The 15,579-nt window shown below is 51.0% G+C and overlaps 2 protein-coding genes across 2 annotated transcripts; both read left to right on the top strand.

The window, feature by feature from the left end:
* Positions 1-266: 266 nt before the first annotated feature.
* Positions 267-5,301, top strand: LOC100905354 (uncharacterized). Its single transcript, XM_003747513.2, has 6 exons — positions 267-534; positions 848-1,021; positions 2,284-2,445; positions 2,593-3,407; positions 3,725-3,869; positions 4,045-5,301. The coding sequence occupies exons 2-6, from the start codon at positions 862-864 to the stop codon at positions 4,269-4,271; spliced, it is 1,509 nt and encodes a 502-aa protein (XP_003747561.1). The 5' UTR covers positions 267-534; positions 848-861; the 3' UTR covers positions 4,272-5,301.
* A 4,006-nt stretch (positions 5,302-9,307) lies between these two features.
* On the top strand, positions 9,308-13,654 carry LOC108864833 (uncharacterized). The gene is made up of 11 exons (XM_029112656.1): positions 9,308-9,351; positions 9,713-10,008; positions 10,242-10,409; positions 11,015-11,134; positions 11,318-11,491; positions 11,634-11,897; positions 12,133-12,309; positions 12,408-12,641; positions 12,770-13,065; positions 13,210-13,305; positions 13,412-13,654. The coding sequence occupies exons 1-11, from the start codon at positions 9,308-9,310 to the stop codon at positions 13,652-13,654; spliced, it is 2,112 nt and encodes a 703-aa protein (XP_028968489.1).
* Positions 13,655-15,579: the final 1,925 nt, after the last annotated feature.

The following is a 15,579-nucleotide window of genomic DNA, read 5'->3' as shown; positions in this document are numbered from 1 at the left end:
CAGAAGACCGAAGATAGTTCACGAAGGAGCATGACGCTGCGTGTGATCATGATAGTCGGCCTGGACATCCAATCTTCCGATCCTCCTCAAACTCTTGAGCTCCCCCCCCCTTGTCGACCGCTGCTGCTTCTCTCTTTCTTGTGTTCATGCCACAAAAAGAGAGCGGCGCACTGGCCGCGCGGCTCGACTTTCCGACCGGTAGGAACTATACCTCCGTCGGTTAAGGTGCGGAAAGTGCGGACTTATTCCTGGAATTTGGCAGTGCGAGCGAGTGAGAGCTATCGATGTCTTGTGTCGAGTGGGGGAGTTGAATGTTGAGGGTAGATTCTTCGCCGGTTATTTTTGCGGATTTCGTTCGGAGTCAACGGTGCAATCCGACCGCCATGATCAGGTAGCAAAACGAACGCGTGGCTGTTGAGTCGCTCGACGTCGGTTCGAGGTCGCTCTCACATTTCGACGGAAAGCTGTCAACGCTAGTCGTGCTCAGTGTAGGCGGCGGGTGACTGGCTGCTGTTAGTCATCTCCGAGTCATCGGTAGGAGTCATTTTAGTTTTGCTATTCTATTCTCTGGAAAGGGAAGATGCTGCCCAGTTCATCCATCTGTCTGTCCGCTTCTCCGGCGGGTGTTCGCTGTCGTTCTAACACTGTACGGCATGCTGGAAGAAACGGCAAACAATAGTGACAGAGCGAACATGAGCAGTGAGCGGATCGGCAGTCCCGGGACCACTCCATGATCTGTTTGCCTGCGTCAATATCGGTTGTCAATGATTGCTGTTGACGGGAGACGGGCACCGCCTACAGTCGAGGATGAGGTGTTACTTCCTTCAATGCTACACCTGCGTTTCAGGTCTGTGCCTGGAGATGGGTTCCGTCTCCGTAGTGCACTCTGGCTGGCTGCAGAAGATGCCTCATGCCACTCATACGTTCTCCAAATGCCGCCGGAGATGGTTTGTTCTGCGAACGAAAGAAGACAAGTATTTGCTAGAGTATTTCAACGAACCATCGTCGACGAAAGCCAAAGGTGAGCTCTCCGCAGCCGAACACTTCCCTAATCGATCTGCTTCTAGTAACGTTTTCTCGGAAAAACCCGTAGATCTTATTTTAGTTCCGACCCATGTAAATAGCAGCGACTTCCGCGTGAAGTTCGGCAGATCAGTCGCGAAGCATCGTAGATCCTCCGGACAACTCTGGCACATTAGAATCTGTTTGCGAATTCTATCCCCTGAGAAGCCATGATAGCTCCGAGCTATCACTCCCTCATCCTACTCCGGAAATCGATCTCCCTTTTTGAGTTTTGTTCCGAGGGTGTTGCTTTGATGTTTTACATCCCAGCCGTCGATGTTTTCCATCAGAGAAAACGTCTCCTTGGCTTGTCGGCCTCTAAGGTCGCGCACACTCCGGTTATTGGGCGGCTCTCGCTGTTTCGTTCGGTCGTTCTCTCGTTTATTGGCCCTGCGACTTCGCTGTCGCTACGTGAGTTTGTTTGTGTGCGGGAGAGTTCGTTTTTCTGTGTCGCTTCCCTCGAAGCGGCGCCGAGGACCTGTTGCCTACTTAGCCTACTTGTTTGCTGCTCGACCCACTTAGCGCTTCGTGATTCGTGATCTGAGATTCGAGCGATGTATTCCCAATAACCGAGAAATAGGATTCTCCGTGATCCACCTATCCCGTATAGTAAATCTAACGCCGTCTGGCATGGGATAGTTTCACCGGCTCGCTCAAGAGAAACTTGAGTCGCGAAGATTCTGGGCAATATTTCTCCCATCTCTCGCCGGTATTTCCGACAAGTGCGGCGTCTGGAGCGAAAGTTTATTCAAGGCTGCTCGAGTGAGCGAATTCCCTGTCACGAGATTCTTGGGAACAAAAGACCGTGGACGTTGTTATAGAAACACCGCAGCGCTCTCCTGGTCCATGACTTTCGCCGACCGGCTTGCGTTCCGAGTGAATTACGCAGACTCCATAAATACCGTCTGAGTTTACTCTACCCGACTATTTGCGAGCTCTGGATCACCCTTTGCGAAGCGCTCCATCATTCATTGTGTTTACCCGCAAAGTAATGCGCTTTGTCTGGAACACTGTTAAGGCATGCTTCCCAGACTCTTCGCCGGGAGATCAGACTTGGCAAAATACAGACGGCTTCCGGGTCCACTCCTGGAGAAGATAAGAGAAGCATATTGTTGAAGCCTAGAGAGGGAGCTGGAATAAGAATGGAATTAATCCCCTGCGAATCTAGACATCATAATCTATCGAGCAAAACTGAGCTCAAGCAACTCGTATTTCTTCCAGGAAGCATTGATCTCTCGCAGTGTAAGGGAATCACACCGGAAGGAGAAACCCGGTCGAAGCATTTCAGTTTCATTTTGAAGACGAGTGAGAGACAATACAATCTCAGTACAGATTCATTCGAAGACTACAAGATCTGGATCGGTCGGATATGCGACGCTGGAGGTATTTTCTACATTCCTTCCTATTCTATTTATTTTTATTTATGCATCTTTATTTTTTCACGTTTCTCTCCGAGGGGAGCTCGAGACCTATAATTTCTGACTCCCGGGGTGATTACCTTTCGAGTACATAAACCTCCTCTGCTTCCAGGTGTGCCCAATCCTCTCCCTCAAGCGAAACGAACTCCGGCGCCTCTGAAGATACCACCACAAGAGAGCGGCGGGTCTCTAAGCAGCGGACCCCGGACAGCGGACAGCAAAGAGACCTCTCCCTACATCCCGATTTCGGAATGTCGGACTGGGACCAAATGGAATCCGGATCGGACCTCACCGGATCCGAATATGGATGACATGCGACGGATGGAGATGAACAATAACCTCGCCGCGCGCCCTCCCGCACCGACCCGAGAAGTTCATCAGCAGTTTAACTACGACGTACCGCGAGCCGATGTTGGAGCTTACTCGGTTCCGAAGCCTTTGGAGTCGAGCACCTACAGTATCCCGCGTTCGATTTCGGTTGATCAAACGTATTCAACGCCAAAAGCACCAATACCCGTAGATATTCTTGCGAAATCACCTCCAGCGCCCTCGGGTGGCGTTGTGCCTGAAATCCGAACGGATCATTATCTGATTCCGACCAACAACGGACTCGTGAGTCAACGACTAGAGACGTTAGGTGCGGATGCTTTAGCGTACGATCAAGTTCCGGCACCGGTCGGAGTCTTGGATGCACCTCCTCGCCCACCGAAACCTCCCGGCTTGCGATCCGACAGTATCATCGACGACGGCGCGTACGATATACCGGTGAGCCAGGACGGAAGCGCCGGCAGAATCTACGGCAATGCCAGAGAGGGAGCCTTCATCGGAGACCCGGTAGATCTGATCAATACGGTTCCTCCAGCCGTAAATCGAACCTTGAAGCCGAGAAAACAAGCCTCAGAACCCATCACCCCACCTCATAGCACTGTGAGTGTTCCTCCTGACTCTTCCGACGAATTGATACCTGTTTCTCTCAATTTTTCCCATGGAGCGCGGCTGCATTGTTTCACAAATGCTCCGCGGAATCTCGATCCCGAGGAGTTCCGGATCCCGTTCCGGATCGAACCAGCAAACTTTTTTTTATTGAAACTGTCGATTCGGAGTTTTCCGAAAGAGAGGCCGGAAGCCATGTCCAAGCGCGCCCACTATACTCCCTGATTGACCCCAATTAAGAACCATCGCGCATCATTCGGAAACTTCTCGAGCGAGCCTCGATTTCATCATATTCCCACTGGACGTTGCAGGCGACGAATCCGGTGCCGCGTCGCGCGAATACCACAGGCACCACGCCGCCACCAGTGCCTACGCGGAATAACGCGGCTCAACATTTCTTCCCTCACGATTTCCGGAAACCGTCAGGGGCGTCTGGAGAATCCAGTTTACCGGATGGTGAGTAGTTTCGTTGGCGTTCTGCGGGACGAGCCTTGTTTTCTCCCGGAATATTCAGAATCCTGATCTATTCCGATCCGAAGTCGATTTGGATCAAATTGCATGATGAGATGATTCCGTAGTGGGACAAACGAAGGATCACGAGCTAAATTCGGGAACGTTTTTTTACTTATAGAAGACGGACCCGCGCTCCAATATCTGGACTTGGGAAACGGGGAGCCATCCACGCCTTCCCCCAGAACACCTCATTCGCAATCTCAGCAAGTACCACCGAGCGCTGCCCAGCTCTCGCTGGCATCAACCGAATACAAAGAGGTTGATTTTGTCAAGACGAAAGCGTTGAACGAGATGAGACAAAGTCACAAGAAAAATTACAGAGCTCAGCTCGAAGAGAGTCATTAGATAACCTGGCGTCTGACACAACAATGTGGAGCAGAGCCAGGGAAATTCAGCGGAGCTACAAAGTCACCGGGAATCACCACACCAGTCAAGCCTAGATCTGACCCAAACGATTACGACGATTGACACAATGTTCGTTTTTATAATTGATGATGATTCTGAGAATCCAGATTTTAATATCGCGGAGCGCCGGTGGCTATCAAAAGCTTGAGAAAGCCTCGTTCGACTACCGCCTCGAAGAATTGGGTGGGCTGAAAGATCTGACAGAAGAAATACAATGCTCTGGAGAGAACCGAGCATTTAGAGAGAGAGGGGGGGCTTGGAAACGAGTCGAGTGCAACTTGTGCCTTGAGGTCCCACGGAGTCGACCGGGACTAGAGCGATCATTCATTGTGCAAATCGCGATGTCGACCTCAGTATTCAGATCAGTATGATGGATAATCACCGATGGATGATATCAGCATCGTACTATCAAAGAGCGCAAATGACGATGACACCCGCCAATAATTATGGTGGATATATGTCGCGTGGCAAAAGAAATCGAACCTAGATCGACATCAATCCCGCGGTAGAACGTAACTTCCCCGCAGGCCCTCTCTTTGTGCGAATATACCCGGGAATGATTTTGGATGTAGGGTTCGATTCGGATCGATCGATGGACTGATCGTTCGGAGGCCTCGCGAACTTTGGGAACCACCGACATTTTTAAGAAACTCTCCCGCGGAAGCGTCTCGCTGACGATGCCTCAGCCAAACAGGAAGCGGCCTCCCTGTTGTGAGATCGAAAAATATCAAGGCGGACACGAGCCATGTGTATACTTAGCGCCAACGCAGGCGCATTGTTTGTTGCCAAACTGTTCGAGGCTACCGAACCAAGCATGTGTGTTTTCATGTACTTCAATCTATGTTTTCCACCTTGACCACCGAGCTCTCTTGAACGTGCCGCGGCGGGGAGAGCTTTCTGAACATTCTTAAAACCGCAGTTCGTCAGTGTATATTCATGTAAGAAAGTCTCGAAAATGAAATAATATTGTCGTTTCGACGTGAAGGAAGTTTTCTCTTCCAGTAATCTCCGTAAAGAACCTCATGGAATACCCGATTCCCTTCCCAGTGAGGGCTAAGACTAAACTCTCCTTTCACCTTGAGCCCCGCTCCCCAGAATCCTTGTAGGCTTTCCGAACTTGGACCCGAGAGCATTTCTCGGATGATAATTACCTGAATGGTAGGTCTTGAACCCAAATCCGAAAAGTACGGAAAAGCGCGCCCGACTGCGAGCGGAAAGTTCCCTCGATCGTGGTTGGGTAACGACTCTGCTGCTGACGGAGTTCTTAACCGCCGGATAATCCAGGCTCCTCATTCGAAATACGTGAGAATGTTCCAGACAGAATGACCTGTCTGGCCTACCCGATCATCCATTGGGCATTTGTTTCCAGAGAAGATCCCTGGAGCAGGAGATTTCTTGACTTCTATTCCCACTTCGGGTCCACAAATTCGGAGGCGATAGAGCTGTCCGCCGCCACGGTTGTCTGCCGGCTGGCTGGCTGGATGGCAGGCCGGTCGATGAGCAGGCCGCCGCTCGTATCTGACTTCGAGACTTTAATCTGGCTCGTCAGCAGAACAGGAGCTCCTATGGTCGGGAACACATTTCTCATAGCAAATTCGGGAGAGACGGGGGAATTAATAGAGAAAACAGTGACTGACTCCCAGAAAATAGCCAACCTTTGTCGCCGAACCATATGCTATTATTCAGGATTCTCAGAGTATTCACGAATGACGACATCCGCGTCTTCTCAGCGTCGAAGAGCGAGCACAGACCGAGGACCATCTCGAATCACCTACAGTCGACTGGGGATCGAATGCCTATAATCCTCCCTCAACAGAATGACAAGGTTGGGGAAAAGGAGATGCTCATTCTCAAAGCCGCCCAACTCACTGAATGATATGCCGGACCGCCCGCCTGCATCCAGGGCAGGGGGAAGCGTACCGTGACGCGCTGCGGATCACCCCAATACCTAGGCAGGCAATAGAGCACGCGAGTCAGTACAGCGACGTGATGTGACGGTGTGGGCGAGATTTCTGAGATTTCGTCGATGGATTATTCTCGGGACGACACTCTTAAATCACCTATAAGCTGCGTGCTGGGGAGAAACTTGTATTGGATGGATATCACGGAGAAACATTCAGAGATCATTCATCAATATATTCAGAAATAACGTGAAAGGCCACTTCCATCAAAATCGGACTCAAGAAAGAGTCCGAGAAGGCACAGTCATAGGGCTCTTGATGGGAAGCTCGACGGATTATTTCTCCCTGGAACGCTTCGGCGGCGGGAATCCACCGGGTCGGATCTCGAGATGTTCGAGGGCGAAACGTTCTTTCCTGAGTGAACCCGCAGCTATCGAGAGATACGGAGTCTCGTGAGTGAAATCGGTGGCTCCGATAGATCCTAGGGAAATTCCTCCGACCTCATCCTCCCTCCCAGTTTCCGAGTCACCTGCAAGATCATTTTGTCAGAACAAGTCCCATTTTTCACGTAAATTAGGTATACTGAGTCGGAATCGGTGGAATTCTCACAGGGATTCCTTCCCGTGAACATGTGACCCTTCATGAGGAGTTGAATTGAACCAACCACCTCAGTTCCGGGATTGATGGCTCCGAGACGGGAAATTTCCATAAAGTCGATCACTCCTCAGACGGCTTAAATTCCCCATAGTTCTCTGCGAAGCGTCCGTGCCAATCGAGAGGTCGTCATCATCCATGCTAGGCTTCGCAGCCGCGGTCATAATCGAAGCTTCGATTCTCATCCCCCATGGCGCTTTATGAAGGACAGCGATTCACCGCAGTCACTAACCGCGGTTTTTCATTAAAAATCCGTTTGCGCGCAAAGCCTAATCCGCACTTCGTCCCTCGAGATAATTCTTTTTTTCCATCGTTCCCCAGATTGCCGGAGTAGCCGGCTTGTTGTTCTTTGGCCCAGTTCCTTCTTCATCTCTTCCCCTCATTCTCCCTGTGTTTGTATGGCGATTGTTGTCTGTTCATTAAACGCGGTCGTGCCTCTTCCTACAACGGGCTTCAGTCTGCGCTCGTTTCATTTTCAAACAGCTTAGGAATAAACAGGCTAGCTTGCTAGCGGGCTGACCAGACACTTGATATCAAACTCCGAGCAATCTTCCCCGCCACGACGAGACACATTCACACATAAACATTGCCGCCGACCTCGTCATCATCGTGACGGTGAGCATCAAGATCTGTTTTTGTTTCTTCCCGGTCACGCCGGGTGGCGTTCATTATTCCCCTCCTAACCTCTAGGGACGGCGGCGTCGGCAGAAGACCGAAGTCGAACCGAGCGGTCACTCGCTTCAGAAAGATTCAAGACGACCAGGCTGCAGCGACAGCTCAATTCCCGTACTGCGGGTAACGAGATTGTAGCAACCCTTCCTGAACCCTAGCCAGCTCGATCGAACCCGAGCCTAACTCGGGTCCTCGAATCCCCCGGGAGTCTGGCGCCCGGGTGCAATTAACGGTCACACGGAATGAACGCCGGTGTCTGTCTTGTTCCAGCGGAAATCGGAGGCGACTGGGACTTTTTCTGTGCTCGACCACAATGCTGTCCGCGCTTCGTCCCGAGCCTTTTCTTCTGGTCGGTCGTCGCTATCGTCGTTCCCGGTATTCTGACCCTAGCGCTGACCAGCGAAGCCGGCTTCGCACTGAAGTCCAGAGCATTGTATTCTCGGACTCCGAAAAACTGCCGACCCCTTACCGTCCGGCGGATTTTAAAAGGAAGATGGCTCTGATATTTCACTCGCTGGTTCCCGACTGACGTTTCCACCTCGAGCAAAAGTTGTACATCGGCGCCGAGGCGACCGAAACGGGGTGAAACATCCCGGAGGCGTCAGGATTCCGATCAGCAATTTCTGCCTTCTGAAGAGGCACCGAACCTCGTCGCCTCCGAGTTCGAGAGGAGCTCCGGCATGAGATCGGAGCCAAACCGAGGCAAGGGATGAAGCAGGTGTATTGAGTTCCTCTTATCCACGTCGACAAAGACTCAGCTCCCGATCCGTCACCAATAACCGCGGACATCCCTGGACAGGCGAGCCGTGAGCCTATTCTCGATACTTGAGCGTGAGCGTCTTAGGGTTTATCGTCGAGAGCCACGGGACGTGAACAATAATTGCATTGGCCCATCTCTAGTCCGTGAAACCATGCTGTCTCCGGTTCCGAAGTCCCCTCTGGAACCCCGCGAAAAACCCGCCAGAGCTCTGCCGGGACTCCGCAGGCATCGCTTCGGAAACCCATGACCTGATACTTCCTCCGGCCGAAATCCGGATAGGATAGTCTTTTTTGAGTTAGGGACTCTCCTCTCTTTCGCGCAGGTGCCGAATTCTGGTGCTCCACCCCCGCTTTATGAGCCCGTAATAAAAAAGCTCCACGGGGGTCGAAAACTCTTTTCCACGAAGTCGAGGAGCTGAATCACTGCAGTGACCTCAAATCTATTCGTCCGGTGCGGGAAAAACGTCGGGCGTCGTTTCCGTGAACTCGCAGCAAATCGTGAAACTCGCAACAGTTCGCGACGCTCAGCGAATGTGGCAAAAATTCTCACGAGTACCAGTGGTCGAATGGATATTCGATGCGGACAAAAAGCGGACGATGATGCTTCACCATCATGAGCGATTTCTTCTTCACCCTTGCTCCAGTCTCACTCATTGTGTCCGCAGCTCGTCGTCGCTTTTCCTGAATGAGCGAACGAGCGACAGAAAAAGGAAGGAAGGAAAGCAAGCGGGCTCTCTGCTAGCTGGTTGGCTGGCAAGTGCACAGGCACCAAAGCGAGGGACCAGGCAATTGAGCAAGGCAGACAGGCGGGCGGACGGCTGGAAAGCCAGGCAAGGAAGAACAACAGCAACGACAACAGTTGACCAAGCGGGTCAGTGGTCCAGGCAGAAGGCCGGCTTCTGAACGGCGACGACGACGACGGCAGCGACGACGGTAGCGACGACCACTACACACTGTCACTCAGAAGACACACTGTCGACAACCGGGACGATGGCTGGGGTTTCAGCCCGTTGCTCGCCAACTGTAAAGTGCAGGTACGTGCTATCATCTGATACTCTAGGTTCCCATCGGTTTGGCCCCCAATCTGTATCTAATCCCGTAGCTGGCCGTAGTCATCTCGATTTTCTGTTCTCGCGATTTGTGCTTTCAAGTCCGGCAAGTTGAGCCCGAACATCCTCCTATGAGGGAGATAGCTTTTATTATTAGCATAAAATGAATGAGAAGACGGGAGATTCTCTTTGTGTTGTGACTTCTAATTCCCCGAGAGCAATAACTGAGTGAATCTGGGCTTCCCGAGAGGGCATTGCCTCATCACACGACTTGCGGGGGTCTATTACTCTATCTGTCTTCGCTGACTGAGAATTAATATTGAAGAGTTCATGTTCCTTCCAACAGTCTGCTATACTCGCTCTTCGTACTCGTGCTATCCCTGGAAGCGGTCTCGGCAGCTCCGAGCGATGATTCGCTGGGTCTTCCATGCTTTTTCAACCTGACTGCAGCGTCGCCCTACTCGGTCCGAGTCCATCTCAATAACAGGTTATTGGTTGGCGAACAGTACGTCCCTCATGGATCCGAGCTCGCCTTCCACTGTCCGATACAGCGTTTCTATCGTCTCACCGGTCCCAATACGATACGCTGCAAGCACGGGAAATTCGAAGAAAAACTATCGACCTGCGAAGCCGTTCTCATATGTGAGTTTAATTCGAGTCGTTTCACGCACGGAACCGAATGGGCCTCGATGGGCCATCCCATGGAGCTGGGAAGGTTTTACGAGTGTTAATTCGTTGGGGCGTGCGTCAGAGTCTCGGGGGTGCGAAGCAACTGAGTTCGCCATCAACGCACCTGAGTCCGTGATTATTCACCGACCTGGAGACTTGAACTTCGGCGAACTTCTCTCACAATATTGCTTTCAAATCACCTTCAGCGAACCGCCTGACTGCTCTCGTAGACACCGAATACATCATGGGCCCCGGTGGTGAATACGTAGTTTTCGCAGGATCCCAGGTCCGGCTCAGCTGCTATCATGCTCTGTCCAGGGCCTACCGTCCCTCTTGGCAATGGGTGGGCAAAGTGAGCAACGTGTTCATCGAAGGTGAGTTGTCGATCGGTTTTCAGATTTGAGATCTCGAATATGGACTGAAATTCAAGTGTCTCATTGGCTTCAACTTCGTGGAACCGAGTCAAGCAAAATGGTCCATCAGGGGACCTGCACTCAACACCGAAGCAAAGAATGAGACGAACAACGGTCACAGATCACGTTCCCGGTTTGACACGAGCCATAAACTCGTTTCATTATTCAAAAAGCCAAACGGTGCAAACCTCACCGCGAAAGATGTTGTGCTTGGTCACTCTTCACTCAGGTTCTTTGTTAGTGAGGGCTCGGAGTTTTTCCTTCATACCCCGAAGGGTTGTGGGAAAATAAGTTCTGAATCATTAGTATATAATGCTGAATCACTAAATTCTCGAATGAATCGCGCCGCGTGCGCTCAGCTCTTCGTCGGGCGTGACGTTCAACTTAATGAGCACCCTTCACTCATTTCTGCGAAACGATTCAGATGGATATATGAGATCTTGGCTCGTTAATAATACTCACAGACTCGCTTCAGAACCGACAATCTACAAGGCGTTGAAATGATGCAGCAGAAGCAGCGGTTGTCTTGAGCGAGATTTCTCAAATTCGATTGGGGAATTTTTCAGAAAAAGTCTCTTTCGGACAAGTGACCGTTTATGCGAAGTTCGAAGCCACAAACGAAACAAAGGCCACTTTCACGTGTTCTGACCCGACGGATGAAATCCACGTGAAGATCGTAGCACGTCGTGAGTATCCGTTTCGCTTCCCGAGGACGGAATTGCTCATCTTCCAAAACGTCCCTCGTTTTTTCCCATCTCGAGCATGGCGGTCACTGCTCTCACGGGAAACTCGCTCTCGACTTGCATCTTCAAGATGAATACATAAACTATGGCCGAATTTATTGTAATGTATACTCTGTATCAAAACAGCTCTGCAATGCCCACAATTGAAACGATCGAGTGGACTTACGATCTCGCAGACGTCATGGTTGCGGGCCGATTTCTCGTGTCCCGCTGGTTCGATACTCCTGGGACCTCAGACTACCAACTGCATGCAGTTCCGTCAATGGGATTCTCCTGAGCCGATTTGTGCCTTCTACGGATGTAAGCAAGCACCGCGTGAGCTCTGGAGCCCGCTTCAGGGTTTTTTGAGGCAATCCAAATCTCTTGTTTCCTGTCCCGGAATCCGGCCTCGTTTCTATAGCCTGTCGATGCCGCAAAGGATCACAGGAAATGCGAATTCTAGGTGAAAGAAGGAAGCTCAACGCAGATGGGACACCGGACGACGGTCTGCTGTTCCCCTGTCAACTCCCAGAGCTGTCAGGTGACCTGGTGGCTTATTCAAGGTCGAGTCGAATCCAATCCATGGATGTCGTTGCACACGGCACGGACGTCGAGTTCAATTGCCGCAATCTCGGTCGAGCTCTGAAGATAGGCGCCGGCGAAGCCAGGTGTCTCAACGGAAACTGGACAGCGCCCCCGCCGGTTTGCGCGATTCCGGATCGATCGAGTGAGTTTTGGCCGTTAAAATTGCTGGTTGGAAACCACAGGAATTAGCTCAGGATGTCGCTCGCTGAACCCCTTTCCCTTGGTAGATTCGTACCTCTTTCATTCGGAAATACGAAAAACTCCGCCCGAGCTCGCTGGAAATAATGGTCGCACACAATTTGCGTCGCGGATCTTTATTGTTGTGGAATAATAAATGTTTCGTTTAATAGCGCGGAATGGTTTTCTCGCCCTCACAGGTCTCAAGGGCATCGTTTTCGACTTCGATTTCCCGTACCGATTCGGACCGACCGGGGTTCTATACGTCGAGCCTAAAAGCGAAGTCATCATCAAATGCATCTCGCCGACAAAGCTCATGCCTACACTGAATTACACGATCTACGATGAACTCAGTCCAGTCTTCATCATTAAAGCAGGTGGGTGGTCAGAAAGATTATTTCTCTTCAGATTCTTGCTCGGATGATTCCTCCACTCAGAAGCATCTCGGATTCTACTCTCCTTTCGTCCGCAACAGAAGCCGAAGACAGCACCGCCGTTGCGAGGGTTTTCACTTTCAACACCGGTCCGAAGTTCGATGCGGAGTTCTCCTGTACAACAAATGAGACAAACGATGTCTTCGAGACTCGGAGCGTCCGTATCGTTACTCGCGAGGCTCGTTGCGGTAGTTTCGAAACTCGAGAAGGTCTCCGCTACGAAGTAGTGGACGATATGGCAGTTTTCCGCTGTGAGGAGCCAGGAAGGTTATTGGGTTAGTTCTTTTATCAGCCGCGGTCCATGCCGAAGAGGACGCTCTAATCCGATCCCCTTTGATGTCGATCTGTACCAGTAATTCATGGCAATAGCAATTAAATATTTCGATGTTTGCTTTCATCCAAGGCCGCAGTCTCCTGCACTGCGTGAACGGGGATTGGGATCACGCTCAGCCGATGTGCGTGTACCAAGAGCGCTGTGCCGGCTGGCTTCCAGACGCTTCGAACATTACTGAGGACGCGGGTGGCTTCAGACAAAACGAGAATCAGACTTTCGTGGTCCGTGAGAAGCAAGTTCTTCAGGAAAATGCCACCAATTATCAGCTGAACCAGCAAGGCTCTTCGTCCACTGGAACTGCAAGACCCCCTCTGCGTCCGCTGCGTCCCCTTCGCCCTCTGCAGGCTGCGATCGAGGAAGACGATGTGAGAATAATTTATTTCACCCAAGTGTTCCAAATCTCACTGACTGCGAGCTCCAGAGAGCTTGCCGATTCTTGGCGGACGGGTCATCACTGTCCGGTATTTCCAAGAGTAGGTTCTCGTCTTCTAATCGCTCCCGCTCTGCAGGATGACTCCGCCGATGAAACTGATGACGAGCTGAGGAAAATCGTCGAGGAGGCTGAGAAAGAAGAAAATGAAGAGTACGCTGACGATGAGGAATACGTGAGTTTTTTTTCAGAGGTCGCGGGGGAGTTTCCGCTGATTTAAGTACAATCTCATCCGATTTTTCGTTTTTGTGGCTTTGACACTGAGAATTTCGCATCTACAGCAAACAGTCCGTCCGAAACGCCCACTGAACCCTGTCGAGTCGACTCCCGCGCCGTCCGAGGAGTCGTTGGTCTGCCCGAAGCCGTCCGGAATGTTCGCATACCCTAAAGACTGCCGCCGCTTCATTCTTTGCACCGAAGGTGTTGCGACGACGATGCTGTGCCCCCAGAAACTGATCTTCAGTCCTTCTGCGGAGCTGTGTCGCGAGAAGGACGACGAAAGTGGCTGCTATGCCGATGATTGATTGATCTCGATCGATCTCCATTCAGAAGAGTCACACGCACCGACTCGCTCAGAAATTCCCCTCTTCACCGAAAACGGAGGAGCATGGGAAGTCTGTGCGGTTTGACCGCCCTCTCATTAATATTGATATTTATTCAGAGAGTATTTATAAGCGCGCCCGTGGGCTTTCATCGAATTTTTCATAGTTTTCGATTCGTCCTTCATGAGATCAGTCGGTTTCCGAAGAATAATCCAGTCGATGAGTTGTCTGTCAACGTCGTGCGCACGTCTCCTCTCCCGGAGAGCGCCGAATCACATGCATACCGCTAACCCCTTAAAGTAACGATTATAAAACGTGCAGAAAAAACTCTCGGAGCGAGACATGAGAGAAAGACCTACATAACCGCCACTGACCGGCAATGGACCTGGTGACCAAAGAAGCTGTGATTATTATCAGTCTCTTTTACTACACATCAAGATGCTCACCGAATAATTACTATCATGCGATGATGGACAAGAATCTCTGGGCAGCATTCTGAGAAGCGTCCGCCAGACAACATCTCAATCGAGCTGAATCAGACTCGTCATGAACGGAATCGTAAGGATAATCCAATCACGAACAGGGGTCCCGAAAATTGCTCGAGTAGAATACTGATGAACGATCGAATCCATCAAATAATTTCTAAATAAACAATGACGCTGGGCGAGGGTATTTATGGATCTCGATAGTTTCTCTTAATTCCAACTACATTCCCAATGAGAGCGAATTTCGGTGCGAATTCCGTATCGCGGTTTACCGAAGAGGAATTATGCAAGCCCACGGGCTCCGAGCCCGAGTCGAGTGGCCTCTTCTCCCGCTTAATTTCAAACCTAAAGTTAAGTTTCGGTTGCCGCCTGCTCCGCTGCTGCCACGGTCGTTCCACGGGGATCCTGGCGAGCGGGATCCGCCGCAGGGATCTCGAACGCAGCTAATTGAGTGCGGGCTGAGAGAAGCTAGAACTCGTTCGGGAATCTAGCCATGAGAGATGAACAAGAATTGATGAAGTACTTCTCAGTCAGCCTTACTATCGAGCTCTCTGAGGTCACGTCTGAGAAGACAATCGATCAAATTCTCTGCTCGCTGGCCGGCCGAGAGGATTCATTCCCACTACAAGCCGAATATTCACCCGACCTGAGTGGGGAAAAGATAGAAGCCTCCCAGGGAGAAAAAGCTCTCTGCGACATTTCGACAATATTGTCCCTTGGGACCTTGAAGGGGAAGAATGCCTCTTAAACTATCCTGAAACCCACTCGAGCCTGATTTCGGAGACTGAAAGCAAGTTTCCATCCACCTGCGTAATAGGGAAGCTATCTCGTGTATGGAAGGAGCAGCGAGTGAGGCGATCCGGAATCCTCGCAGGCAAGGGAATTTTCGTCGTGGGAACGTCTCCGCATAAGGATTGGTGTCAGAATGGCGAATTCTTGTCATCCGGCTCTTCGCAGTATCTGATTTTGGGAGCTGACGAGTTTTTCCGCGCGAAGCTCACAGGTTTCGATATTGTATCTTAGCAAAGCGCCGGTAGATTCCCGATTCTGATCCCATCAAGGATAGTGCCGCCACCTCACGATCAAGCGGTCAATCACCTCTGAAAAATCATGGATCCTCGCAGAATATAGGTATGCGAGTACCTATTCACAATAATCGAATGATATCGCTTGAGACCATCGATCGAGCTCCTTGACAGAGTCGATGTCACTAATAATTTCGATGAAGGAGGCTGTGATTCGGGCTACGGACTGAGACTTATTGCGTTTGGGCGCTCGAGAATCAAGCTGAGAATGATCAAATCCACAATGTCGCACTCTTTCACCGCCACCTAATGAAATCGACTTCGGCATCCCGACCGAGATGTTTAGGACAGGAATTCGGGAAGCGGATTCATCTTTCCCAGCGACCAGATTTTCCTG

The sequence above is a fragment of the Galendromus occidentalis genome, unplaced genomic scaffold (genome assembly GCF_000255335.2).
Source record: "Galendromus occidentalis unplaced genomic scaffold, Mocc_1.1 scf7180000077524, whole genome shotgun sequence".
Classification (NCBI taxonomy): domain Eukaryota; kingdom Metazoa; phylum Arthropoda; class Arachnida; order Mesostigmata; family Phytoseiidae; genus Galendromus; species Galendromus occidentalis.
This window is presented reverse-complemented; position numbering and strand designations above follow the sequence as displayed.